The sequence below is a fragment of the Nomascus leucogenys genome, chromosome 7b (genome assembly GCF_006542625.1).
Source record: "Nomascus leucogenys isolate Asia chromosome 7b, Asia_NLE_v1, whole genome shotgun sequence".
Taxonomy (NCBI): Eukaryota; Metazoa; Chordata; class Mammalia; order Primates; family Hylobatidae; genus Nomascus; species Nomascus leucogenys.
The window spans coordinates 59,018,052-59,045,045 of NC_044387.1; the positions used below are offsets into that span (position 1 = coordinate 59,018,052).

The 26,994-nt window shown below is 44.3% G+C and overlaps 1 protein-coding gene across 17 annotated transcripts in view; it reads left to right on the forward strand.

The window, feature by feature from the left end:
* DEPDC5 (DEP domain containing 5, GATOR1 subcomplex subunit) overlaps window positions 1-26,994 on the forward strand; it is a 164,516-nt gene that overhangs the window by 15,896 nt on the left and 121,626 nt on the right. For all 17 annotated transcript variants that reach the window (XR_004031019.1, XR_004031020.1, XR_001116060.2 and 14 more), the window contains 5 exons: window positions 9,179-9,248; window positions 14,978-15,056; window positions 15,887-15,948; window positions 23,393-23,462; window positions 24,410-24,482. Coding sequence is in view for 14 of the 17 variants with exons in the window: in XM_030816165.1 (XP_030672025.1) it covers window positions 9,179-9,248; window positions 14,978-15,056; window positions 15,887-15,948; window positions 23,393-23,462; window positions 24,410-24,482 (354 nt within the window). In the remaining 3 variants the exon portion in view is untranslated. The remainder of the gene's footprint in view (window positions 1-9,178; window positions 9,249-14,977; window positions 15,057-15,886; window positions 15,949-23,392; window positions 23,463-24,409; window positions 24,483-26,994) is intronic.

Below are 26,994 nucleotides of genomic sequence, written 5' to 3' on the forward strand. Positions count from 1 at the left end.
TGGCTGGCCACAGTGGCTCATGCCTGTAATCCCATCACTTTGGGAGGCCGAGGTGGGTGGATCACGAGGTCAGGAGATCAAGACCATCCTGGCTAACACGGTGAAACCCCATCTCTACTAAAAATATAAAAAATCAGCTGGGCGTGTTGGCGGGCGCCTGTAGTCCCAGCTACTTGGGAGGCTGAGGCAGGAGAATGGCATGAACCCAGGAGGTGGAGCTTACAGTGAGCAGAGATCGCATCACTGCACTCCAGCCTGGGTGACAGAGTGAAACTGTCTCAAAAAAAAAAAAAAAGATTGTTGCAGCTCAAACAAACCACAAAATGCACTATAGTAGTTTGAGGCTTAATGGAAAAAGTTGATGAAGCCCCCTGGCATTCTGTAAAAAAGGAAGTAGGAAAGAAAAAGGAGATAGAGACTCAATTTTACAACTGGAAAAACCCTAGATGAATGTATTGAATCATACCTTCTCATTTTACAAATTAGGAAACAGGTTTAGAAACATAAAATGACTGGCACATTGGTTCCTGATTTGTTACCTTTTTAACTATATTGCTGTACTCTTGATTTATTAAAACTATTTCTATATTTTAGTTTGTGAAGAAAAAAGAGACTTTTTGAAACCCCCTTTAAATTCAAAAAGTGGCTAGGTGTGGTGGCTCACACTTGTAATCCCAACACTTTAGGATGCCGAGGTGAGTAGATTGTTGCTTGAGCCCAGGAGTTGAAGACTAGCCTGGGCAACATAGTGAGACCCCGTCTCTACAGAAAAATATAAAAATTAGCTGGGCCTGGTGACTTGCGCCTGTAGTCCAGCTACCTGGGAGGCTGAGAGGTGGGAGGATTGCTTGAGCCCGGGAGGTAGAGGCTGCAGTGAGCTGGGATCACACCACTACACTCCCTGGGTGACAGAGCAAGACTGCCTCAAAAAAAAAAAAAAAAAAAAAAAAATTCAGAAAGTATTTTAGGTGTGGTGGCTCACACCTGTAGTCTCAGCACTTTGAGAGGCCAAGGTGGGCTGAGTGTGCTTGAGCCCCAGGAGTTCAAGACCAGCCTGGGCCACATGACAAATAGTCTCTAAACAAAACAAAACAAAAAAACAGCCAGGCATGGTGGTGTGTGACTGTAGTCCCAACTACTCAGGAGGCTGAGGTGGGAGGATCTCCTGAGCCCTGGGAGGTTGAGGCTGCAGTGAGACATTATCATGCCACCGCACTGCCGCCTGGGTGACAGAGTAAGACTGTCTCAAAAAAAAAAAAAAAGTACAACATGCACATAATTAAGCATTCAAATAATTCAGAAAGGTATCTCATGAAACATACATTCCCCACCCCCCCGAAACAACTTGTGTCTTTCCTGAAATTTACTGAGTATACAGAATCATATTTATGTCTTTTTTTTTTTTTTTTTTTTCTGAGACAGAGTCTTGCTCTGTCACCCAGGCTAGAGTGCAGTGGCGGGACCCTGGCTGACTGCAACCTCCACCTCCTGGTTTCAAGCAGTTATCCTGCCTCAGCATCATGAGTTGCTGGAATTATAGGCACCCGCCACCACACCTAGCTAATTTTTTTTTTTTTTTTTTGTATTTTTATTAGAGACGGAGTTTCACCATGTTGGTCAGCCTGGTCTTGAACTCCTGACCTCGTGATCTGCCCACCTTGGACTCCCAAAGTGCTGGGATTACAGGTGTGAGCTACCGCACCCAGCATATTTATGTCTTGTTAACTGACTTGCGGTGATTCTAAGATTGATCAGTGGGGTCACAGGGTGCAGTGTAGTCCCTCATTATAAAGATCCCCATCTACTTTTTTTTTTTTTTTTTTTTGAGATGGAGTCTCACTCTGTCACCCAGTCTGGAGTGCAGTGGTGCGATCTTGGCTCACTGCAACCTCTGCCTCCCGGGTTCAAGCAATTATTCTGCCTTGGCCTGCTGAACTACAGGCGCGCACCACCATGCCCGGCTAATTTTTGTATTTTTAGTGGAGATGGGGTTTCACCATGTTGGCCAGGCTGGTCTCAAACTCCTGATCTCAGGTGATCCCCCTGCCTCGGCCTCCCAAAGTGCTGGGATTATAGGAGTGAGCCACTGCGCCTGGCCCCCATTAACTTTTCTCCTAATGGTTTCATCCATTGAGGATTGTTGTAAGATGGTGATTTTCTTTCCTTTTTTTGGTGATTTTTTAATTCAGTCATCCCTTCTACATTTATTAGCCAGAATCCTTTTGTAAATAATTTTTCATCATCAACTAGGGCTATTTGACCAGAATGAAATACTGATCCTAAAAAGAAAGAAAGGATAAAGGCTCATTCTTTCCCCCCAAAAAGGATGTTTTGAAAATTGCTGGAGGGGAGCCAAGTAAAATGGCTATGGCGTGAGGATCACTTGCGGCCAGGAATTCAAGACCAGCCTGGACAACAAAGCAAGACCTCATCTCTGCAGAAATAATAATTTTAAAAAAATTGCTGGATGTGGTGGCTCACGCCTGTAATCCCAGCACTTTGGGAGGCTGAGGCAGGCAGATCATGAGATCAGGAGATTGAGACCATCCTGAGTAACGTGGTGAAACCCTGTCTCTACTAAAAATACAAAAATCAGCTGGGTGTGGTGGCCCATGCCTGTAATCCCGGCTACTTGGGAGGCTGAGGCAGGAGAATTGCTTGAACCAGGGAGTCAGAGGTTGCAGTGAGCCCAGCTCACACCACTGCACTCTAGCCTGGTGACAGCAAGACTCCGTCACACACACACACATACACACACACCACACACACCACACACACACACACACACACACCACACACACACACACACACACACAAAATTATGGCTAGGTGCAGTGGCTCATGCCTGTAATCCCAGCACTTTGGGAGGCTGAGGTGGGTAGTTTGGTTGAGCCTGGGAGTTGAAGACCAACCTGGCAATATGCTGAAACCCCATCCCTAGAAAAAAATACAAAAATTAGCTGGGCATGGTGGCGCCTGTAGTCCCAGTTACTTGGGAGGCTGAATTGGAAGGATCACCTAAATCCAGGGAGGTTCAAGGCTGTAGTGAGCCTTGATCGTTCTGCTGCCCTGTAGCCTGGGTGACAGAGTCAGACTCTGTCTAAAATAACAATAAAATAAAGAACGGGGGTTGGTGTCAGGGCTCCTCTAGTTTGAGGTACCTGGAAAACAGGTGGGAGGAGCCCTGAAGCACAGGTCGAGGCTGCAGTGAGCTATTATTGCATTATTGCACTCCAGCCTGGGCAACAGAGTAAGACCCCATCTTTGAAAACAAACAAATTTGTTAGCGAGTCAGTGTTCTTTAAAAAATCCAAGCAACTAAAGCACAACCGAAGAAGTGACTAAATCTCAAGCAGCACAAAAAATGCAACCTAGGTATGCCTCCAATATCAGCAGATCTCTACTGGATGGGTATCCAGGGTCAGGAAGCCTGGATCTGTATCTGCAGAGCCAGTGTTTAGCCATCACTGTGATTAGTGGTTCGAGTGATGCTGGGTAACTCCAGTAAACCCTTAGTCTTCACATCTGCAAAATGGAGTAGTTGGTTTAGAATATTCTGTCAAGGACTAGTTAATAAGTGTTTTAGACTTTGTGAGTAACAATAGATCTCAGGTCTATTGCATATTCTGTGTGTTTGTGTGTTTCGACCATTTAAAAATGTAACAGCCATTGTTTGTTGTGAGCCATACGAAAACAGGAGATAGGCGAGAATTGGCTTGAAGGCTTTATGTAGTTTGCCAGCCTCGGTTTGGAGACCTATTCAGATCTCTCTCATTTTTTTTTTCTATTGCTTCCTCTTTTATTTTTAAATTATATATATATATGATATATGTATTATTTTTGAGACAGAGTCTTGCTCTGTTGCCTAGGCTGGAGTGTAGTAGCATGATGTCTCCCCACTGCAACCTCTGCCTCCAGGGTTCAAGTGATTCTCCTACCTCAGCCACCTGAATAGCTGGGACTACTGGCAAGCAACACCATGCCCAGCTAATTTTTGTTTTTTTTCGTAGACACGGAGTCTCGCCATGTTGGCCAGGCTGGTGTCAAACTCCCGGCCTCAAGTGATCTGCACACCTTGGCTTCCGAAAGTGATGAGATTACAGATGTGAGCCACCAGGACCGGCTGATCTCTTTCTTTTTTAAGTTCTTTGTTTCTCTATGTAAATACCCTCATACACACAGTTCTAGATGGAGAAAAGAAAACCCTGACAGATTGTCAGTTTTTAACTTTATTTTTATTTATTTATTTCTGAGATGGGCTTCCTCTGTCGCCCAGGCTAGAATGCGGTTGTGCCATCATGCCTCACTACAGCCTCAACTTCCTAGGCCCAAGCAATACTCCCACCTCAGCCTCCTGAGTAGCTAGGACTACAAGTGTGCACCAGCACGCCTGGCTCTTTGTTTTTTTTTTTCGTTTTGGTAGAGACAGGGTCTCACTATGCTTGCTCAGGCTGGTTTCCAACTCCTGGGCTCAAACAATCCTCTTGGCTCAGCCCCCTAGAGTGCTGAGATTACAGGCATGAACCACCGCAGCTGGCCTCTTTTAGACTTTTAAAGCTCTGTCCTGATATTTGGCTCAGGCATGGTTAAATGTAAACTACAGTCTTCTGTCTTTTCTCCAGAAGACTTACAGTATTTCTACACTGGATCAAAGGTTACTTTCTTTTGCTGAGTTTGTGAATGCTTGAGAAAAAAGATGCTTTGGGCCTCCTATGAGAAAAATAAAGTATAGTCATTTGTATAGTTAAAGTCATTATAAATGGTCAGATAATTTCCCTGCAATTTAACTTTCAATCTGGTAATAGTTACATAGTTAAGAACACATGAGCTGGGTGTGGTGGCTCACGCCTGTAATCCCAGCACTTTGGGAGGCCGAGGCAGGCAGATTACCTGAGGTCAGGAGTTCGTGACCAGCCTGGTGAACACGGTGAAACCCCGTCTCTACTAAAAATACAAAATTAGCCAGGCATGATGGCAGGCTCCTGTAATCCTAGCTACTTGGGAGGCTGAGTCAGGAGAATTGCTTGAACCTAGGAGGCAGAGGTTGTGGTGAGCCGAGATCGTGCCATTGCACTCCACCCTGGGCAACAAGAACGAAACCCCATCTCAAAAAAACAAAACAAAACAACAACAACAACATTAAAATATGTATATATATAGTAGCAAAATCTTATCTCCTATTGACTGACATTTTGCTTTTAAAAAATAATGACCTTAAACCCTAGCCTGTTGGATCACATTGTAACTTTTTTTTTTTTTTTTGGAGACGAGTCTCACTCTGTCACCTAGGCTGGAGTGCAGTGGTGTGATCTCGGCTCTGCAACCTCTGCCTCCCAGGCTCAAGCAATTCTCCTGCCTCAGCTTCTCAAGTAGCTGGGATCACAGGCACCTGCCACCATGCCTGGCTAATTTTGTGTTTTTAGTAGAGGTGGGGTTTCACCATGTTTTTCAGGCTGGTTTCGAACTCCCGACCTCAGGTAATCTGCCTTCCTCGGCCTCCCAAAGTGATGGGATTACAGGCGTGAGCCACCACCTCCGGCCACACCAAGCTTGTTTTAGAGGTCCTGTGAATGTGGGGTTCTGACGATTATAAGCAGAGCTGGCTGGGTGCGGTGGCTCATGCCTGTAATCCCAGCACTTTGGGAGGCTTAAGTGGGCAGATTGCTTGAGTCTGGGAGTTCAAGACCAGTCTAGACAACATGGTGAAACCCCGTCTTTACTAAAAATACAAAAAAAATTAGCTGAGTGTGGCTGCTTATGCCTGTAGTTTCACCTACTTGGGAGTCTGAGGTGGGAGAATCACTCAAGCCCAAGAACTTGAGGCCACCCTGGGCAACATAGCAAGATAGTAGATACGGGGTTTCACCACGTTGGCCAGGATGGTCTCGATATCTTGACCTTGTGATCCACCCACCTCGGCCTCCCCGAGGTGCTAGGATTACAGGCATGAGCCACCGTGCCTGACCTCCTTATTATAATATTAAAGAAATATAAGTCTCTTCTCAGGTCAGGCTTGTTACACTTGTTCATTCACAGACGTAACTGGGCAAAGGAGTATGAAAAAGCATCCCACTTGGTATAAGCCATGGGTCTGGTCCAGCCTTCTTCATTTTGGCATGGGGTAGACCCAGAGGGATTGATTGATTGTCCAGCATTTCCTAGGTAGCCTGAGCTATGACTCATGGTACACAGCATTTTCCTGGCTTTTATCTGATTTTGTCTTCCTTTCTTTTGTTTTTTTGTTTGTTTGTTTGTTTTTTGAGACAGAGTTTTACTCTTGTTGCCCAGGCTGAAGTGCAGTGGCACGATCTGAGCTCACTGCAACCTCTGCCTCCCAGGTTCAAGCAATTCTCCTGCCTCAGCCTCCCGAGTAGCTGGGATTACAGGCGCCCACCACCACGCCTGGCTAAATTTTGTATTTTTAGTAGAGACAGAGTTTCACCATGTTGGCCAGACTGGTCTCAAACTCCTGACTTCGTGATCTACCCACCTCGGCCTCCCAAAGTGTTGGGATTACAGGTGTGAGCCACTGCACCTAGCCTTTGTCTTCCTTTTTTATGAGGACTGATTGCTTAGGTGAGGCAGGTTGGGAGAAAGAGTGAAAGTGGTAGAAGATAAGGGCTTGAGGTGGTTGGTGGAGGGATGATTGATTACACGGTTCTCAGCTAACAGCTACCACTATCTCTCCAGGATAGCATTTTGTGTTAATACCTGCTGTAGTTCTAGTTCTTGATAGTAAACTAATTGAGCACCTCCTATCCTCATAGTATCCTGAACGGTTTCTGCACATTATCTGGTTTAATTTGAAAACAGCTCTGTAGAAGGTTGGGCGCAGTGGCTCACGCCTGTAAACCCAGCAGTTTGGGAGGCTGAGGCGGGCAGATGACGAGGTCAGGAGATTGAGACCATCCTGGCCAACATGGTGAAACCTTGTCTCTACTAAAAATATAAAAAATTAGCTGGGCATGGTGGCGCGTGCCTGTAATCCCAGCTACTCGGGAGGCTGAGGCAGGAGAATTGCTTGAACCAGGGAGTCAGAGGTTGCAGTGAGCCGAGATCGCGCCACTGCACTCCAGACTGGGTGACAGAGCAAGCCTACGTCTCTCAAAAATAAAAAAAAAAAGTATAAACAGTTCTGTAAGGCGTAGGCTTCATTGTCTCTTTTGTTTAGTTTGTTTTTTTGTTTTGTTTTTTTGCAACAGTCTCACTCTGTTGCCCAGACTGGAGTGCAGTGGTGCGATCACAGCTCACTACAGCCTTGACCTCTGAGGCCTAAGTGATCCTCCTACCTCAGCCTCCTAGGTAGCTGGGACTACAGCATGTGCCACCACACCTGCCTAGTTTTTTGTATTTTTTGTAGCGACAGGGTCTCACTGTGCTACCTAGGCTGGTCTCAAGCTCCTGGGCTCAAGTGATCTGCCAACCTTGGCCTTCTAAAGTGTTGCGATTATAGGTGTGAGTTACCACGCCCGGCCCATTGTCTCATTTTTAAAGATAATGCCACTGAACCTCATGAATTTACTATGGCCATTCACCTAGTAAGTGACACTCAGTTGGGATTCTTTTCTAGACCAGTTTCTCTTCAGGCTGGTCAGGTCTGAAAGCCACGCTTTGCTTTTTCTACTGTACTATTAACTTTTTTTTTTTTTTTTGAGACTGAGTTTTGCTCTTGTTGTCCAGGCTGGAGTGCAATGGCACGATCTCGGCTCACTGCAACTTCGCCTCCCGGGTTCAAGTGATTCTGCCTCAGCTTCCTGAGAAGCTGAGATTATAGGTACCCACTACCACACCCGTTTAATTTTTTTGTATTTTTAGTAGAGATGGGGTTTCACCATATTGGCCAGGCTGGTCTTGAACTCCTGACCTCAGGTGATCCACCTGCCTTGGCCTCCCAAAGTGCTGGGATTACAGGCATGAGCCACTGCACTCATTCTTGTACTTCTTGCCCTCAAAAATGCATGGAGGAAAAAACATCAATCCCAAAAATGTAATACCAAGTTGCTATTAATTAATTTATTATTATTATTATTATTTTTTGAGACAGAGTCTTGCTCTGTTGCCCAGGCTGGAGTGCAGTGGTGCGATCTCGGCTCACTGAAACCTCCGCCTCCTTGGTTCAAACGATTCTTCTGCCTAAGCCTCCCTAAGTAGCTGGGACTACAGGTGCCACCATGCCTGGCTAATTTTTGTATTTTTAGCAGGGACGGGGTTTCGCCGTGTTGGCCAGGGTGGTCTTGAACTCCTGACCTCAGGTGATTCACCCACCTCAGCCTCTCAGTGTGTTGGGATTACAGGCATGAGCCACTGCACCTGGCCCTAATTTTTTTTTTTTTTTTTTTTTTTTTTTTGAGACAGAGTCTTGCTCTGTTACCCAGGCTGGAGTGCAGTGGCGCAATCTCGGCTCACTGCAACTTCCACCTCCTGGGTTCAAGTGATTCTCTTGCCTCAGCGTCCTGAGTAGCTGAGATTACAGGCGCTTGCCACCATACCCAGCTAATTTTTTTTTTTTTTTTTAGTAGAGACATGGTTTCACCATGTTGGTCAGGCTAGTCTCGAACTCCGGACCTCGTGATCTGCCCTCTGTGGCCTCCCAAAGTGCTGGGATTACAGGTGTGAGCCACCAGCCACCACGCCCGGCCAAGAAGCCCTTCTTTAGACCTATATGTGGACTCCCAGATTAAGAGCTCCTGTTCATGTTCAGTATAGTATGAGAGTTCCTTATATTGGATAATCTGCTCATGGAGTTCTCTGGAAATCTGTAACCAGTTAGGCCATTTGAGTATAAATAGCAGAGCCACCTGAAGTTGCCCCTAATTCTTCTTGGTTTGTCTTATTTTTATTTTTTGAGACAGCGTCTCACTCTGTTGCCCAGGATGGAGTGTAGTGGCATGATGTTGGCTCACTACAACCTCCGCCTCGTGACTTCAAGCGATTCTCCTGCCTTAGCCTCCTGAGTAGCTGGGACTACAGGCATGTGTCACCATGCCCAGCTAAATTTTAGATTTTTAGTATAGATGGGGTTTCACCATGTTGTCCAGGCTGGTCTCGAAGTCCTGACCTGAGCTAATTCGCCCGCCTCTGCTTCCCAAAGTGCTGGGATTACAGGCGCGAGCTACCGCACCAGGCATGTATTGGTTTCATGTAAGACTTGTAATAACTTGTGTGTGTATTCTTTCAGAGCACAGGCTGGTGAGCTGTGGGTTAAGAATGAGAAGGTCATGTGTGGTTACATCAGTGAAGATACCAGGGTAAGATTTATAAAATGCTTTTTCGGTTTTATTTCTCCATCCCATTATGGCTAAGTCCTAAAATCAAAAATAAAACAAAGGCGGGGCAGGACACCAAGGTGGGCAGATTGCTTTATCCCAGGAGGTCAAGACAAGCCTGGGCAACATGGAGAGACCCACCTGTACAAAAATTAGCCAGGCATGGTGATGGGTGCCTCTGGTCCCAGCTATTCAGGAAGCTGAGGTGGGAGAATTACCGGATCCCAGGAGTTCGAAGCTGCAGTGGGTCATGATTGCATCACTGCACTCCAGCCTGGGCAACAGAGCAAGACCCCATCTCAAAAACAAACAAAAAACACAAACAAACAAAAATCTGCTAAGCTCTTGACTGCTACTGTTTGCCCACATGGAACTAGTAATATCAAGTTCTCCTGAAACTGTTTTACAGTTGGATTTCTCCAGTTTGGAGTTGATCTTCATTTTCTTCTGAAGGGTCTGTTTAATGTCAAAGAGAGAGCTAGAGTATCTGGCCTGCAGAATGCCATGCCCACTCATATATAGCAAAAGTTAAGCCCCATGGAAGATCATGTCATAAACATGAAGGGAGACCTTTGCCAATGAATGTTACCCATGCTGGTAAAACTATATGTCTACCTTTTCTCGTTCCCATCTCCGTGCCTTCTCTGAGAGCAGTGGTTTTCAACCAGGGGTGATTTTGCTCCCTTCAGGGGTCTTTTGACAATGTCTAAAGACATATTTGGTTGTCACACTGAGGAGTCCTGCCATTGGCATCTAGTGAGAATCCTGCTAAACATGCTACACGTCCAGAGCAGGCCTCCAGAGCGAAGAGTTATCTGGCACAAAATGTTAATATATTGTGGGGGTTGTCTTGTGCATTGTGGGATGTTTAGCAGCATCCCTGGCCTCTACTCACTAGATGCCAGTATCACCTACCACCCTTCACCCTACAAATCTACAAGTTATGACAGCCAGAAATTTCTCCAGACATGCCAAATGTCCCCTGAAAGGTAAAATCACCCTTGGTTGACACCCAGTGTATCCTTAGAGGGAACCATTCCATGAACTTCATTTTTATAATTTCCTGTTGTTTATATTGGATGTATTTACATTGTTTGTAAATACATATATGTTTGTGCGTGTGTGTATACACATGACCCAATTAATTGCCAGAGTACTCACCATAATCGTGCCTTTGCTTTCCTGCAAAGGTATCTGAAAAGTGAGACTTACCTAGTTTATAAATGCTGGGGTGAAGAGTATTCCAGGCAGAGGAAACAATTTTCAGAAGTCAGCGTGGTGGAAGTATTGCAGACAGGTAGGGAGAATGACGTTGGTGAGGAGATAGGCAGGTTCCAGCCAGTTCATGCAGGGCCTTCAAGGTGGTTAGAAACAGTTTAGAGTTTTTCTAAGGAGAATTAGAATCCATTGATGGGTTTTAAGTGGGAGAGTGATACTTGAATTATGCTTTTAAGAGCTCACTACTCATTCAGTTGTGTTTTGTTGAATAAAACCCTCCAAATCACCAGCTCTAATGGCCAAAGGTCAACTTTTCCCTGTCATGTAAAAGAAATCATGGGTATGTAATTCATGGTTGGTACAATAGTGTCACTATTATTGGTGTCCTTGTGTCTTATTGTTCTGCTATCCTCAGGGTAGGGCTTCCATGATCCACCTAGAGCTGATATAATCACCTCCATATTCCAGGCAGAGGAGAGAGGAAGGGAAGAGAGACAAGAGAGGTGTACCTTCCCACCAAGTCAGCTTCCTTTATGGACACAACACTTCCATTTAAATCTTAATGGCCAGATTTTAGTCACTTGTAGCTGCTGAGGAGGCTGGGAAGTTTTGTCTTTTGGTTAGGTCTCTTGCCTTCCAGAATAGAATCAGAAGAAGGGAAGAATGGATAGGCATTTAGCATTAAGTGCTGCAGCCCTTCTGGCTCTGGTATAGAGAGTTATTTCCAGGGTCAAGAGTAAAAGCAGATAAGTGAGTTAGGAGGCCCGCTGTAGTCTAGCAAGAAAATGGTGTGGACTAAGGTGAGAGCTATAGCAATGGAAGGATGTGGGCAGGTATGAGACACATTTCTGGATACGGTCCACAGAACTTGCTCATAGATTGGATGTGAGGAGTGAAGGAAAGAGAAGGACTGAAGAGCTAGATAGATGGTGGTGCCATTTATGAGATGGGGAAGACGGGGAACAAGCAGACTGGGGAGATTAGGAAGCGCCGTTTGGGAGAAGTCTTTTGGATGCCTGAGTGGAGGAATCACTGGAAGCAATTGAGTCTGGAGTTCTCTTCATCACTTCTCCCATGTGTTGTTCCCCACTGCCCCCCAGTGTCCTCGCCATGCAAACCACTCATTGTTCCCCAACATGCCACCTTCTCTTTTGCCACCTTGCACATGCTGCCCTCTGTAGACTGGGGTGCCTAGACCCTGCCTTTCCCCTTCCCAAGCCACTCATCCAGGTCTCAGCTCTAGTCTCAGGATTCCCTGCTTCTGGAGAGCCTTCCTGGTCCATCAGGCTGGAAGTACCTCCATGGCACCCTGGATCCGTGCACTCATTAGCAGTTCCCACACTGCAGTAGGCACGCTTGCTTGTGTGCCTTGTCACTGGACTGTGTGTGCCCTCAGAGCAAGGACTGCATCTTTAACCTTTATATGCCAAAGTTCTCTGGCATATCTACTGGCACCTAGTAGTCTCACAAATGTTGGTGGAGTGAAATATTAGATAGGCTCCCCTGCCTCAAGTATTCGTCATCTGGGCCGGGCGCGGTGGCTCACGCCTATAATCCCAGCACTTTGGAAGGCCGAGGTGGGCGGTTCACCTGATGTCGGGAGTTTGAGACCAACCTGACCAACATGGAGAAACCCCGTCTCTACTAAAAATACAAAATTAACCAGGCTTGGTGGTGCATGCCTGTAATCTCAGCTACTTGGGAGGCTGAGGCAAGAGAATCGCTTGAACCCCGGAGGCGGAGGTTGGGTGAGCCAAGATCACGCCATTGCACTCCAGCCTGGGCAACAAGAGCGAAACTCCGTCTCAAAAAAACAGAAACAAAAACAAAAACAAAGAACTTATTATCTGATTAGAGAAACAAGACTTTCAGGTTTTCCATTTAATTAATTATTTTTGAGATGGGGGTCTTGTGTTATTCAGGAGTCCTTCCTGGGCTCCAGCAGTCCTGTTTCAGTATCTGGGATTACAGGCACCTGCCACTGCACCCATCAGAAAAACATGAGTTTATTTTTATTTATTTTATTTATTATTATTATTATTATTATTATTTATTGAGATGGAGTCTCTCAGTGTTGCCCAGGCTGGAGGGCAGTGGCACGATCTCGGTTCATTACAACCTCCACCTCACGGGTTGAAGTGATTCTCTTGCCTCAGCCTCCTGAGTAGCTGGGACTACAGGCACTTGCCACCACACCTGGCTTTTTATATTTTTAGTAGAGACGGGGTTCCACCATGTTGGCCAGGCTGGTCTCAAACTCCTGACTTCAAGTGATCCGCCCACATCAGCCTCCCAAAATGTTGGGGTCACAGGCGTGAGCCACCACGCCTGGCCAAAGAAATATTAAGTAAGATGGGGCTGGACATGGTGGCTCATGCCTGTAATCCCAGGACTTTGGGAGGCCAAGGTGGGGGGATTGCTTGAGCCCAGGAGATTGAGACCAGCCTGGGCAACAGAGGGAGACCCCATTTCTAAAAAGAAAAATTTAGCCAGGGGTAGTGGCCCACACCTGTAATCTCAGCTACTTGGGAGGCTGAGGCAGGATGATCACTTGAGCCCAGGTGTTTGATATTGCAGTGAGCTATGATGGTGCCACTGCACTCCTACCTGGGAGACAGAGTGAGACCTTGTCTCTACAAACAGACAAAAACAACTTTAATTATTAAGAACCTTGCATATTTATTATTATAACATTTAGACAATATAGCCTATATTTCTGTTCATTTCTCTGAAAAAATTTTTTTTTTTTTGAGACAGAGTCTTACTCTGTTGCCCAGGCTGGAGTGCAGTGGTGTGATCTTGGCTCACTACAACCTCAGCCTCCTGGATTGAAGCGATTGTCCTGCCTCAGCCTCCCCAGTAGCTGGGATTACAGGCGCTCACCACCATGCCTGGCTAATTTTTGTATTTCAGTAGAGATGGGGTTTCGCCATGTTGGCTAGGCTGGTCTCCAACTCCTGACCTCAGGTGATCCACCCACCTCAGCCCCCCAAAGTGCTGGAATTACAGGCGTCAGCCATCGTGCCCGGCCAGGAGCTTCAGTCTTTAGGGAGCAGGTCTCTAATGAACTAAAGGAGTGTTAGAGATTTACATTTTACGTTCCCTCTAAACTTCATTAGAGGCTTGTGGAGGAAAGGCTCTGTGGTATAGCATACAGGGCTAGAAAACCACTTACACTTTTCCTTGAGGCAGTCTGAGTGTAGTGGAAGTACAATGTGAATTATAATTTATTAGACTGGCAACTCATCACCTGGCACATCTTAGCCCAAGTTCTGTCTCCGTAATGAGATTTCCATAACTTTCCCAGGTAGATTCACTGCCCTTTCTCCTGCGTTTCATGTGTAAATCTTCATAGAACCTTTGTATATGTTGCAATGTTTTGCATGTTTTTATCTTGTACTGTAAGCTCCTAGAGGGTAGGGACCAGATCTTATTTTCACTGTCTCTGAAACAGGGCTCAGAGTAAAAGCTCAGTGACTATTTAAGTGAAACAAAGAAGGCTTGGATGAAGTTTGTTTTTAGAAGTCCCAAGTCATGGCCCCGAGCTGTGGCTCATGCTTATAATCCCAACACTTAGGAGGCAAAGGTGGTGAGAGGTGAAGCCAGCTGGACTTCCTGGGTCGAGTGGGGACTTGGAAAACTTTTCTGTCTAGCTAGAGGATTGTAAATGCACCAATCAGCACTCTGTGTCTAGCTAAAGGGTTGTAAATGCACCAATCAGCACTCTGTAAAATGGACCAATCAGCGCTCTGTAAAATGGACCAATCAGCAGGACATAGGTGGGGACAAATAAGGGAATAAAAGCTGGCCACCCCAGCCAGCAGCGGCAACCCGGGTCCCCTTCCACATGGAAGCCTTGTTCTTTTGCTCTTCGTAATATATCTTGCTGCTGCTCACTGTTGGTGAGCAAAGGTGGTCCATGCCACCTTTAAGAGCTGTAACACTCACCACGAAGGTCTGCAGATTCATTCTTGAAGTCAGTGAGACCAAGAACCCACCGGAAGGAACCACCTCCGGACACAGTGTGAGGATTGCTTGAGCCCAGGAGTTTGAAACTACTTCGGGCAACATAGGGACACCCCCTCTCTACAAAAAATGACAAAAATTTTGTGGCCTGGTGGTACACTCCCATAGTCTCAGCTACTTGAGAGGCTGAAGTGGGAGAATCGTTTCATCCTGGGAGCTTGAGGCTGCAGTGAGCTGTGATTGTGTCACTGCACTCCAGCCTGGGCGGCAAGAGTGAGATCCTGTCTCAAAACAAAGGAGAAAAAGAAGTCTAACATTGCAAGATTCTTTTATCATCGCTTTAAAAAAAAAATTGTGGTTAAAAAGCCTATCATGAAATTTACCATCTCAACCATTTTTAAGTGTATAGTTCAGTAGTGTTAAGAACATTTATACTGTTGTGAAGCAGATCTTCAGAACTTTTTCATCTTATAGAACTGAAACTCTATATGGCATTGCTTTTTAATACAATTGTGTTTTTATTTCAGGTGGTGTTTCGTTCTACGTCGGCTATGGTTTACATATTTATTCAGATGAGCTGTGAAATGTGGGATTTTGATATTTATGGTACTGTGTCTGAGTGCTGATCGTAACTGCTAAGGGGAGAATTTTCTGAAACTGCAAATGCTAATTCATGAATGCCCAGGGTCCCCCACATCATCTTCTAACAAACTTTAAATATCATTGTGAGAATAATCATATTTGGAGGGTAGAGTGTTTTCTCATTCTGAAGATACACTGCTTTTTTCAATAATCAAATTTTTTTCAAACTGCGTTTTATATTGAAGCCATAGCCTCTTAGTAGTGAGGCAGATATTAAATTTGGCTTCAAAAAATAAATAAATAAATAAACTTGGCTTCTTAGAAAGTTGAGAATGAAACCACTTTGTACATCTGGCTTTTATGATCTTGTTTTAAGATGTACAAAACAGACCGGGCACAGTGGTTCATGCCTGTAATCCTAGCACTTTGGGAGGCTGAGGTGGGCGGATCACCTGAGGTCAGGAGTTGGAGACCAGCCTGACCAACATCGGGAAACCCTGTACCACTAAAAATACAAAAATTAGCTAGGCATGGTGGCGGGCGCCTGTAATCCCAGCTACTCGGGAGGCTGAGGCAGGAGAATCACTTGAACCCGGGCGGCAGAGGTTGCAGTGAGCCAGTATCATGCTACTGCATTCCAGCCTGGGAGACAAAGCGAGACTCCATCTCAAAAAAAAAAAAAAAAAAAGGATGTACAAAATACACCTTCTTTTTGGTCCCCTTTCTTATAGAAGAAATTGCAAGCAATTTACTTAGGGAATTGCTTAGAGAAGAATTTACTTAGAGAAGAAATTGCAAGCAAGAAATAAAGATTGTTCTCATGTTCTCATCCTCTTTTCATTGTTTCTTTTCAGGGGATTTGTATTTTGAGAAAGCTGTGAATGGTTTCCTTGCTGATCTATTTACCAAGTGGAAGGTACATTTCTTCTTACACACTAAGTCTTATTATGTAAACATTACTCAATACAGATTTTTAAAATGCACTGTTTTTATTAAATTGCCCTAAATTGAGCTATTTTAGCTAAAACCCAGACTCCAGATTTAAATTACCCTAATAATCTCAATTTATGAGAATTTATGAAAGACACAAAGCTAACATCACACTCAATGGTAAAAGACTGAAAACTTTACCCCAAGATCAGTAACAAGGTAAGTATGCTTACTTTTGCCACTGGTATTCAGCATTATACTAACCAGAAGTTCTAGACAGACCACCTAGGCAAGCAAAAGAAATAAAAGGCATCCAAATCGAAAAATAAGTAAAACTATTTCTATTCACAGATGTGATCCTATATGTAGAAAATCCTCAAAATCCACAAAGTATTAGAGCTAATGCATTCAGCAAAGTTTCAGGATACCCAGTCAACACACAAAATCGATTATAGTTCTATATACCAGCGATAAGCAATATGAAAGAATAAAATACTTAGAATACTAATACTTAGAATACTTTACCCTGGGAGCTGTAAGACTGGTCTACTAAAATCTGTAAAACAATATGAAAGGAGTTAATGAAGACCTAAGTAAATAATAAGATAACCTGTGTTCACAGGTTGAAAGACTTAATATTGTGAATTTGGCAATACTACCCAGAGCAGTTTACAGGTTAATGCAGTTCCTATCAAAATACCAGTGCCTTTTTTTTTTTTTTTTTTTTTTTTTTTTTTTTTTTTTTTTTTTTTTTTTGCTGATCCTAAAATTCATGTGGAATTGCAAGGGATCCTGAATAGCCAAAACAATCTTGAAAAAGGGGAATGAAGTTGGAGGACTCTCACTTCCTAACTTCAAAACTTAACTAAAACCCTCAATCATCAGAATAGTGTGATATTGGCATAAGGATAGATATATAGATCAATGGAATTGAATTGAAACCAACCCGTACATCTATGGTCAGTTGATTTTAGACAAGGGCATCAAGTTCATTTAATGAGAGAAAGAATATTCTCTTCAACAAATTATTCTGGAACAACTGAATGTCCATATGGAAAAGAATGAATTTGGACCCTCACCTCAAATTATATATGAAATGTAACCAAAATGAATCAAAGACTTAAATATAAGAGCTAAAGTCGGCTGGGTGCGGTGGCTCATACCTGTAATCTCAGCACTTTGGGAGGCCCAGGTGGGCGGATCAGGAGTTTGAGACCAGTCTGGCCAACGTGATGAAACCCTGTCTCTACTAAAAATACAAAAATTAGCCAGCCATGGTGGTTGGTGCCTGTAATCCCACTACTCAGGAGGCTGAGACAGGAGAATCGCTTGAACCTGGGAGGTGGAGGTTGCAGTGAGCCGAGATTATGCCACTGTACTCCAGCCTGAGCAACAGAGTGAGACTCCATCTCATAAGTAAATAAATAAAGAGCTTAAATTATAAAACTGAGCCAGATGTGGTGGCTCATGGGCGGCGGAAGTGGGCAGATTGCATGAGCCCAGGAATTCCAGACCAGCCCTGGCAATATGGCAAAACTTTCTTTCCACAAAAAATACAAAAAGTTAGCTGGGTGTGGTGGCTAAAAAAAAAAAAAAAAAGGATTTTCCTTCTTTTTAAAAGTTTTATTTTTATTTGTTTTATTTATTCTTTTTGAGACGGAGTCTCACACTGTTGCCCAGGCTGGAGTGCAGTGGTGTGATCTCAGCTCACTGCAACCTCCGCCTTCCAGGTTCAAACAACCTGAAAAAAAGAGTTGAATTTTTTTTTTAAGAGACAGGGTTTTGCTCTGTCCTGTCACCCAGGTTGGAGTGCACTGGTACAATCATACTGTAACCTCAAATTCCTGTGCTCAAGGGATCCTCTTGCCTCAGCTTCTTGAGTGGTTGGGACGACAGGCATTTGCCAACACAGTCAGCTAAAATTTTTGTTTTTATTTTTGTAGAGACAGGGTCTCGTTTTGTTGCCCGGGCTAATCTTTAACTTTTGTTTTCAAGTGATTCTCCCACCTGCCTCAGTTCTCCACCTGTTCAGTTCCCCTGCCTCACCCTCCTGAGTAGCTGGGATTACAGGTGCTCACTACCATGCCTGGCTAATTTTTTTGAATTTTTACTAGAGACAGAGTTTCACCATGTTGGCCAGGCTGGTCTTGAACTCCTAACCTCTGGTGATCCGCCTGCCTCGGCCTCCCAAAGTGTTGGGATTACAGATGTGAGCCACCATGCCCAGCCTAAAAAGTTTCATAATTTTTTTTTTTTTTTTTTTTGTGGCAGGGTCTCACTGTCACCCAGGCTAGGGTACAATGGAGAGATCATGGCTCACTGCAGCTTTGGCCTCCTGGGCTCAAGTGATTCTCCTGCCTTAGCCTTAGTAGCTGAGACTACAGGCATTTGCTACCACACCTAGCTAATTTTTTGTATTTTTTTGTAGAGACGGGGTTTTGCCATGTTGCCCAGGCTGGTCTCAAACCCCTGAGCTCAAGCGGTCACCCACCTTGGTCTCCCAAATTGCTAGGATTACAGATAGAACCACCATGCCTGGCTGGGAAATTCATATAACCTTGAATTTGGCAGTGGTTTCTTAGATATAACACCAAAAGCACAACATCCAAATTAAAAGCAGTTGAATCAGACTTCAAAATTAAAAACTTTTGGCTGGACGCGGTGGCTCACTCACGCCTGTAATCCCAGCACTTTGGGAGGCCGAGGTGGACGGGATCACGAGGTCAGGAGATCGAGACCATCCTGGCTAACATAGTGAAACCCCATCTCTACTAAAAATACAAAACATTTAGCCGGGCGTGGTGGCGGGCGCCTGTAGTCCCAGCTACTCAGGAGGCTGGGGCAGGAGAATGGTGTGAACCCAGGAGGCGGACCTTGCGGTGAGCCGAGGTCGCGCCACTGCATTCCAGCCTGGGTGACAGAGCGCAACTCCGCCTCAAAAAAAAAACAAAAAAACTTCTGTGCATCGACGGACATTATCAAGAAAGTGAAGAGGCCAGACATGCTGGCTCACACCTTTAATCCCAGCACTTTGGGAGGCTGAGGTGGGAGAATCATGTGAAGCCAAAAGTTCGAGTAACCCAGACAACAAAACGAGACCCTGTCTCTACAAAAATAAAAATAGAAAAAAATTAGCTGGCTGCATTAGCAAATGCCTGTAGTCTCAGCTACTCAAGAGGCTGAGGCGAGAGGATCCCTTGATCACAGGAATTTGAGGCTACAGTATGATTGTACCACTGCACTCCAACCTGGGTGACAGAGCAAGACCCTGTCTCTTAAAAAAAAAAAAAGAAGACAACCCACAGAATGGGAGAAAATATTTGCAAATTATCCTCTGATAAAAGTCTGTTATCCAGAAAATATGTGGAACTTCTATAACTCAAGAACGAAAAGAAAAAAACCCTAATTGACAAATGGGCAAAGGCTGCCCCATTCTCCATGATGTGATTATTTCACATTACATGCCTGTGTCAAAACATCTCATGTACCCCTCAGATATAAACACCTACTATGTACCCATAAAAATTAAAAAATAATTAAATTAAAAAAAACAAATGGACAAAGGACTTGAATAGACATTTCTCTAAAGAATATATATGAATGTCCAACAAGTACATGAAAAGATGCTCAAGATCATTAGTCATTAGGAAAATGCAAACTAATACCACAGTGAAATGCCACTTCACACCCACTAGGATGACTGTTTTTTTTTTTTTTTTTTTTTTTTTTGAGACAGTCTCGATATGTTGCCCAGGCTAGAGTGTAGTGGCACAATCATAGCTCACTGCAGCCTTGATCACCTGGGCTCAAGCCATCCTCCCTCCTCAGCCTCCTGTAGTAGCTAGGACTACAGGCATGTGCCACTATGCCTGGCCAATTTTTTTTTTTTTTTTTTGGTGGAAATGAGGTCTCACTATGTTATCCAGGCTGATCTTGAACTCCTGAGCTTAAGAGATCTTCCCACCTTGGCCTCCCAATGTGCTGAGATTACAGACATGAGCTACAGTGCCTAGCCTATTTTTTTTTTTTTTTTTTTTGAGACAGAGTTTTGTTCTTGTTGCCCAGGCTGGAGTATAATGGTGCGATCTTGGCCCACTGCAACCTCTGCCTCCTGGGTTCAAGCAATTCTCCTTCCTCAGCCTCCCAAGTAGCTGAGATTACAGGTGCCCACTACCACGCCCAGCTAATTTTTTTGTGTTTTTAGTAGAGACAGGGTTTCACCATGTTGGCCAGGCTGGTCTCGAACTTCTGACCTCAGGTGATCCGCCCGCCTTGGCCTCCCAAAGTGCTGGGATTACAGGCGTGAGCCACCGCAACTGGTTCCATATTCTTTATTTATTTATGTATTTTTTGAGACAGAGTCTTGCTCTGTCGCCCAGACTGGAGTGCAGTGCTGTGATCTCGAACATGGCTCGCTGCAACCTCCACCTCCCAGGTTCAAGCGATTCTCGTCCCTCAGCCTGACGAGTAGCTGGGATTATAGGTGTGCGCCACCTTACCCTGCTAATTTTTGTATTTTTAGTAGCGATGCAGTTTCACCATGTTGGCCAGGCTGGTCTCGATCTCCTGGCCTTAAGTGATCTGCCCACCTTGGCCTCCCAAAGTGCTGATTACAGGCCTACCCCATATTCTTGACAGCATTATTCATATTAGCTAAAAAGTAGGATAACACAAATAACAAATGTCTGTCAGCTAAAGTATAAATAAAATGTATATCCATACAATGTAGTATTATTCTGCCATAAAGAAGAATGAAATATTAACACATGCTACAGCATAGATGAATCTTGAACACATGTTAAGTGAGAGAAGCCAGACATAGTGGGTCAAATACAAATCATAAAATCTTATTTATATGAAATGTCCAGAATAGGTAAATATATAATATAGAGATTAGTGGTTGCCAGGGATTGAGAGTGGGGAGTGACTGTTTAATCAGTCTGGGATTTCCTGTTGGGGTGATGAAAATGTTTTGGATCCAAATAATGGTGATAGTTATACAACATCGTGAATGTATTAAATGTCACGATGGCAATATTTATATGTATTTGCCACAATTAAAAAATTATTTCATTCAATTATCTCACCTTGATTTCACATGAAAACGTTTTGATGAAAAAGTATTTGAAGTCACATTATGTAGTGTAAAAGTAGAGTTTGGATTAAGGCAGACTGGGTTTTAAATGATCTCATCAGCTTGCTTTTTTTTTTTTTTTTTTTTAATTAAGAGGGTCTTGCTATGCTGCTTAGGCTGGTCTTGAACTCCTGGGCTCCAGGGATCCTCTCACTTCGTCCTCCTCAGTAGTTGGGACTACAAGCGCAGGCCACCATGCCTGGCTGCTTAGCTTTTTGATCTCCAAGGATTAGTCTCTGAGGCTCCATTTCTTCAACTGCAAAATGGAGATAATAATAGACCCTCTCACCACATCACTTATGAGTTGAGACACTCCATGCCCATATCAGCCCATTGTGAGCCCGTTGTGTTTTCCTGTATATCACTTGCACTAAAATTAGGTAAGGGTGCTGAGTTTGGAGCTCTTGGAGTCCAGTGAATTAATTGGTAGTCAGTGAAGGTCTGCTGTTTCCTAGCACTCTGCTCTGGGTACTGTGGCTTGTATTTAGGAATTTCTGTGCACTTGAGATACATCCATGAAATGTGCATTATATTATGTGCCTTATATAGTGAGCGCTGAATTCTGTAGTCACTAAGCATACTTAGGATAAAGATGGGGTTGGTCAGTATAGGCTGTTGTCTTCAGAGACCCAGGAGGAACTGAAACTGCGCTTGCTAGCTAACTGGTACGAGCCACTTTTTATATTCATCTGTAAACACCCTACTTCCAGGATATTGATCTCCAGACTCCATGGAAATGTTTATTCTCATTAGTCCCTTTCCCTGTCCAAAGGTAGTTCTTTGCCTTGGCTTATACCGCTGAGTCTGGAGCAAACCCCCACCCTCATCCTATGAGACTAATAGGGTGTGGGAGTGCCTTTGATTCTTAAATCCACCACCATGGGTGCTGTTCTTGTTCCCTAGACCACAATTCTGCAGAAATTAAAAAATACTGTAGGCCTGGCATTGTGGCTCATGTCTGTAATCCCAGCACTTTGCCAAGGCAAGTGGATCACTTGAGCCCAGCCTGGGGATTATGATGAAACCCTGTCTCTCTTTTTTTTTTTTTTTTTTTGAGACAGAGTCTCGCTCTGTCGCCCAGGCTGGAGTGCAATGGCACAATCTTGGCTCACTGCAGTCTCCACCCCCTGGGTTCAAGTGATTATCCTACCTCAGCCTCCCGAGTAGCTGCGATTTCAGGCGTGAGCCACATTGCCTGGGTAATTTTCCTACTTTTAGTAGAGACGGAGTTTCGCCATGTTGGCCAGGCTGGTCTCGAACTCCTGACCTCAGGTGATCCACCCGCCTCAGCCTCCCAAAGCACTGGGATTACAGGCGTGAGCCACCACGCCCAGCCGAAACCCTATCTTTACAAAAAATGCAAAAATTATCTGGGCCTGGTGACGCATGTCTGTAGTCCCAGCTACTGGGGAACTGGGAGACAGTCACCATTACTTACTGCTGATTTGCAGTTTTCCAATGACTTTCCACATTCCTGGCACTTTAGATAACTTTTCCAAGGTCACATAGTGGCAAGTTTCAGGGCCAGGACTCCATCTAGGTCTTCTGACTCTTGGCAGTGCTCTGTCCCCTGCACTGTAGCCTATAATTACATGAAGCTATTCAATACTGTGCACTGCTGCTGAGCTGCCTGGATTAAGAATATTATGTGCAGCTGGGCGTCACACCTGTATGTAATCCCAGCACTTTGGGAGGCCGAGGCAGGCAGATCACTTGAGGCCATGAGTTCGAGACCAGCGTGGCCAACATGGTGAAACCCTGTCTCTACTAAAAATACAAAAATTACCTGGGTGGCCCGCCTGTAATCCTAGCTACTTGGGAGGCTGAGGCAGGAGAATTGCTTGAACCTGGGAGGTGGAGGCTACAATGAGCCGATATTGTGCCACTGCACTCCAGCCTGGGCAACTGAGTGAAACTCTGCCTCAAAAAAAAAAAAGGGCCGGGCACGGGGGCTCACACCTGTAATCCCAGCACTTTGGGAGGCCAAGGCAGGGAGATCAGGAGATCGAGACCATCTTGGCCAGCATGGTGAAACTGCATCTCTACTAAAAATACAAAAATTGGCTGGGCATGGTGGCGTGCATCTGTAGTCCCAGCTACTCGGGAGGCTGAGGCAGGAGAATTGCTTGAACCCAGGAGGCAGAGGTTGCAGTGAGCCAAGATCGCGCCACTGCACTCCAGCCTGGTGGCAGAGTAAGACTCCATCTCAAAAAAAGAATATTATGTGCATGTAGTCTGCTTCATAGTGAAGTAAATGAAACAAACTTCAACGCTGTTGTTCTCTACTCATGCTTAGGAGAAGAACTGTAGTCATGAAGTGACAGTGGTCCTGTTTTCTAGAACTTTCTATGATGCAAAATCTGTTGGTGAGTAACTCTTTCTCTCCTACAGTTGTTTTTTTGTTAAGCTTCCCCCAACCCCACCCCAGCTATTTCCTTTCGTTTTTTTCCTCGTTGCACTTTTCCACCCTTCCCATCTTTTCTGTTACGGGGACAGTGTAAAAGGGAAAGTAGCACAGTCCATTAGTGGATGCAAGAGGTCTGTAGGCTGTGATTCATCTTAAAACCAACTTAATAGATACAGAGTTGGCTGGGTGCAGTGACTCACGCCTGTAATCCCACAACTTTGGGAGGCTGAGGTGGGCGGATCACCTGAGGTCAGGAGTTGAAAACCAGCCTGGCCAGCATGGTGAAACCCCATCTCTACTAAAAATACAAAAAATTAGCCGGGTGTGGTGGCATGCACCTGTAGTCCCAGCTACCCAGGAGGCTGAGAAAGGAGAATCGCTTGAACTCAGGAGGTGGAGGTTGCAGTGAGCTGAGATCTTGCCACTGTACTCCAGTCTGGGTGACAGAGTGAGACCTTGTCTCAAAAAAAAAAAAAAAAGACAGTTATCTTTATTTTATTTTATTTTATTTTATTTTTTAATTTTTTTTTTGAGACGGAGTCTCGCTCTGTCGCCCAGGCTGGAGTGCTGTGACGCAATCTCGGCTCACTGCAAGCTCTGCCTCCTGGGTTCACGCCATTCTCCTGCCTCAGCCTCTCCGAGTAGCTGGGACTACAGGCGCCCGCCACCACGCCCGGCTAATTTTTTGTATTTTTAGTAGAGACGGGGTTTCACTGTGGTCTCGATCTCCTGACCTCGTGATCTGTCCGCCTCGGCCTCCCAAAGTGCTGGCCTTACAAGCGTGAGCCACCGCGCCCGGCCATCTTTATTTTTTTGTGATGCAAATCTTTAACCCAGAGGAGGAAGCTGACAAAACTGAATTTCTCTTCTCAATCTGAACTGCATACTCCGTTTTCTCTATTTCAGATGAATTTCCTGAAATAAACCGAGCCTCAATTCGACAGGATCACAAGGGGAGATTCTATGAAGACTTTTACAAGTATGTTTGGGTGCTTTGCTATACTTTTTATTTATTTATTAGTTTTTTCTTTCCTAACTTCAAAAAAAGTCAGCCTGGGCAACATGGTGAAACCCTGTCTCTACCAAAAAATACAAAAAATTAGCCCCTTGTGGTCCCAGCTACTTGGGAGGCTGAGGTGGGAGGATCACTTGAGCCTGGGAGATGGAGGTTGCAGTGAGCTGAGATCACACCACTGCACACCAACCTGGGAGAAAGTGAGACCCTGTCTCCAAAAAAAAAATAAAAAAATAAATAGATAAATCTTTTAATTTTGAAATGATTTTAGATTTACAGAGAAGTTTCAAAGATAATACAGTTCCTGCATGCTGTTTGCTCTGTTTCCTCTAATATTAACATTTCATAACCAAGTTACATTTGTCAAAACTAGGTTAACATTGGTACATTACTATTAAGGAAATTCAGATGTTTTTTAGATTTTAGCACTCGTGTACTTGCCGTCTCCAAGATATCACATTGCATTTAGACCTTCTAAATGTTTTATTGTGAAAAATTTCAACATTCAGAAGAGCAAATAATATAATGAGCCCATATACCCAATACCTGAATTTAACAGTTATTTTGTCATATTTGATTCATCTGTTTTTTTCAGTGCCACTAAGTAAATTATCAATATTGTAATATTTTATTCCTATACATATTCAAAAAAGGCATTTTTATATCTGACCACAATATCATTATCATGTTTAATGTTATTATTATTATTATTTTTTGAGACACAATTTCACTTTCTCGCCCAGGCTGGAGTGCAGTGGTCATGTAAGCTGACTGCAAACTCTGCCTCCCAGGTTCAAGGGATTCTCGTTTCTCAGCCTCCCGAGTAGCTGGGACTACAGGTGCCCGTGACCACGCCTGGCTAATTTTTTTGTATTTTTAGTAGAGATGGGGTTTCGCCACGTTGGCCAGCCTGGTCTCAAATCCTGACCTCAGGTGATCCACCCACCTCGGCCTCTGAAAATGCTGGGATTACAGGCGGGAGCCACCTTGCCCAGCTGACACCACTATCTAATTGAGATGATTATCAGATAGTAATAGTTACTGTTTTTACGGGACTTAACATGAATGGGTTACTCTTCTAAGCACTTTACATGCCTTGATTTATTTAAATATCACAGCATCCCTGTGGGATAGATACCATTACCCCATTTTACAGATGTGGAAATTTGGACACAGAGTTTCAGTAACTTATTCAAAGTCCACGAAATGTTAAGTGGTGGAGCATGGACCTGACACAGTCAATCTAGTTCAGAGTCGATGCTTTTTGACCACTGTATTCCTCAGCCTCAAACGGATTATACTTTAAATTATTTGTTGATCTTTTGTTGGGGGATCCTGTACCCCTAGGAGAATTTTATGAAAGTGATGGGCCATCTGTTGTACTGATACCTCTACTCATCCCCTTATGCAGATGAATTCTGCATACCTCTAATTCAGTGAATTCCAGGAACCATGAGAGCTCTTTTGACTTGGCAGTATATGCAGTTTTATCTGTATAATTAATATGAATTAATTTGAGCATAATCAGTTATACAAAATACTATATAAGGCATGAATATGAATATATGAGTTATGAATGTAGATTTATAGGTGTATATGACTATATTTTTAATATATGAAAGTTTACGTCATTAAAAAGTCATCCTCAACATTTTTTAGATTGAGAGAAACTGGTTATCTTTTTCTTACTGCAAAAACAGTACAGGTTCATTTTAGGAAAATCACAAAATAGGCCAGGTGTGGTGGCTGATACCTATAATCTCAGCACTTTGAGAGGCCGAGCCAGGCACATTGCCTGAGCTCAGGAGTTTGAAACCAGCCAGGGCACCAAGGAAAACCCTGTCTCTACAAAAAAATACAAAAACTTAGCTGGGTGCGGTGGTGTGCGCCTGTAGTTTCAGCTACTTGGGAGGCTGAGGTGGGAGGATCACTTGAGCCTGGGAAGTCGAGGCTGCAATGAGCCAAGATCGTGCCACTGCACTGTAGCCTGGGTGACATAGTGAGACCCTGTCTCAAAAAAAACAAAACAACAACAACAAAAGCACACCAGTATAGTTTAGTAGAGAGGAATTCAAAGCACACTCAATTCCATCTCCCGAATATAGTCTTCATTACTTTGGTGAATCAACCCCTATTATCTGTATTTAGGGGAAAAATTAGTTTTCACAGAGATGTGGTCACACATTCCATGTGATTTTTTTTTTTTTTTTTTTTTTTTTGAGATGGAGTCTCGCTCTGTCGCCCAGGCTGGAGTGCAATGGCGTGATCTTGGCTCACTGCAATCTCCGCCTCCCTGGTATAAGCAATACCCTGCCTCAGCCTCTGGAGTAGCTGGGATTGCAGGTGTCTGCCATCATGCCTGGCTAATTTTTGTATTTTTATAGAGATGGGGTTTCACCATCTTGGCCAGGCTGGTCTTGAACTCCTGACCTCAGGTGATCCACCGCCCTTGGCCACCTAAAGTGCTGGGGTTACA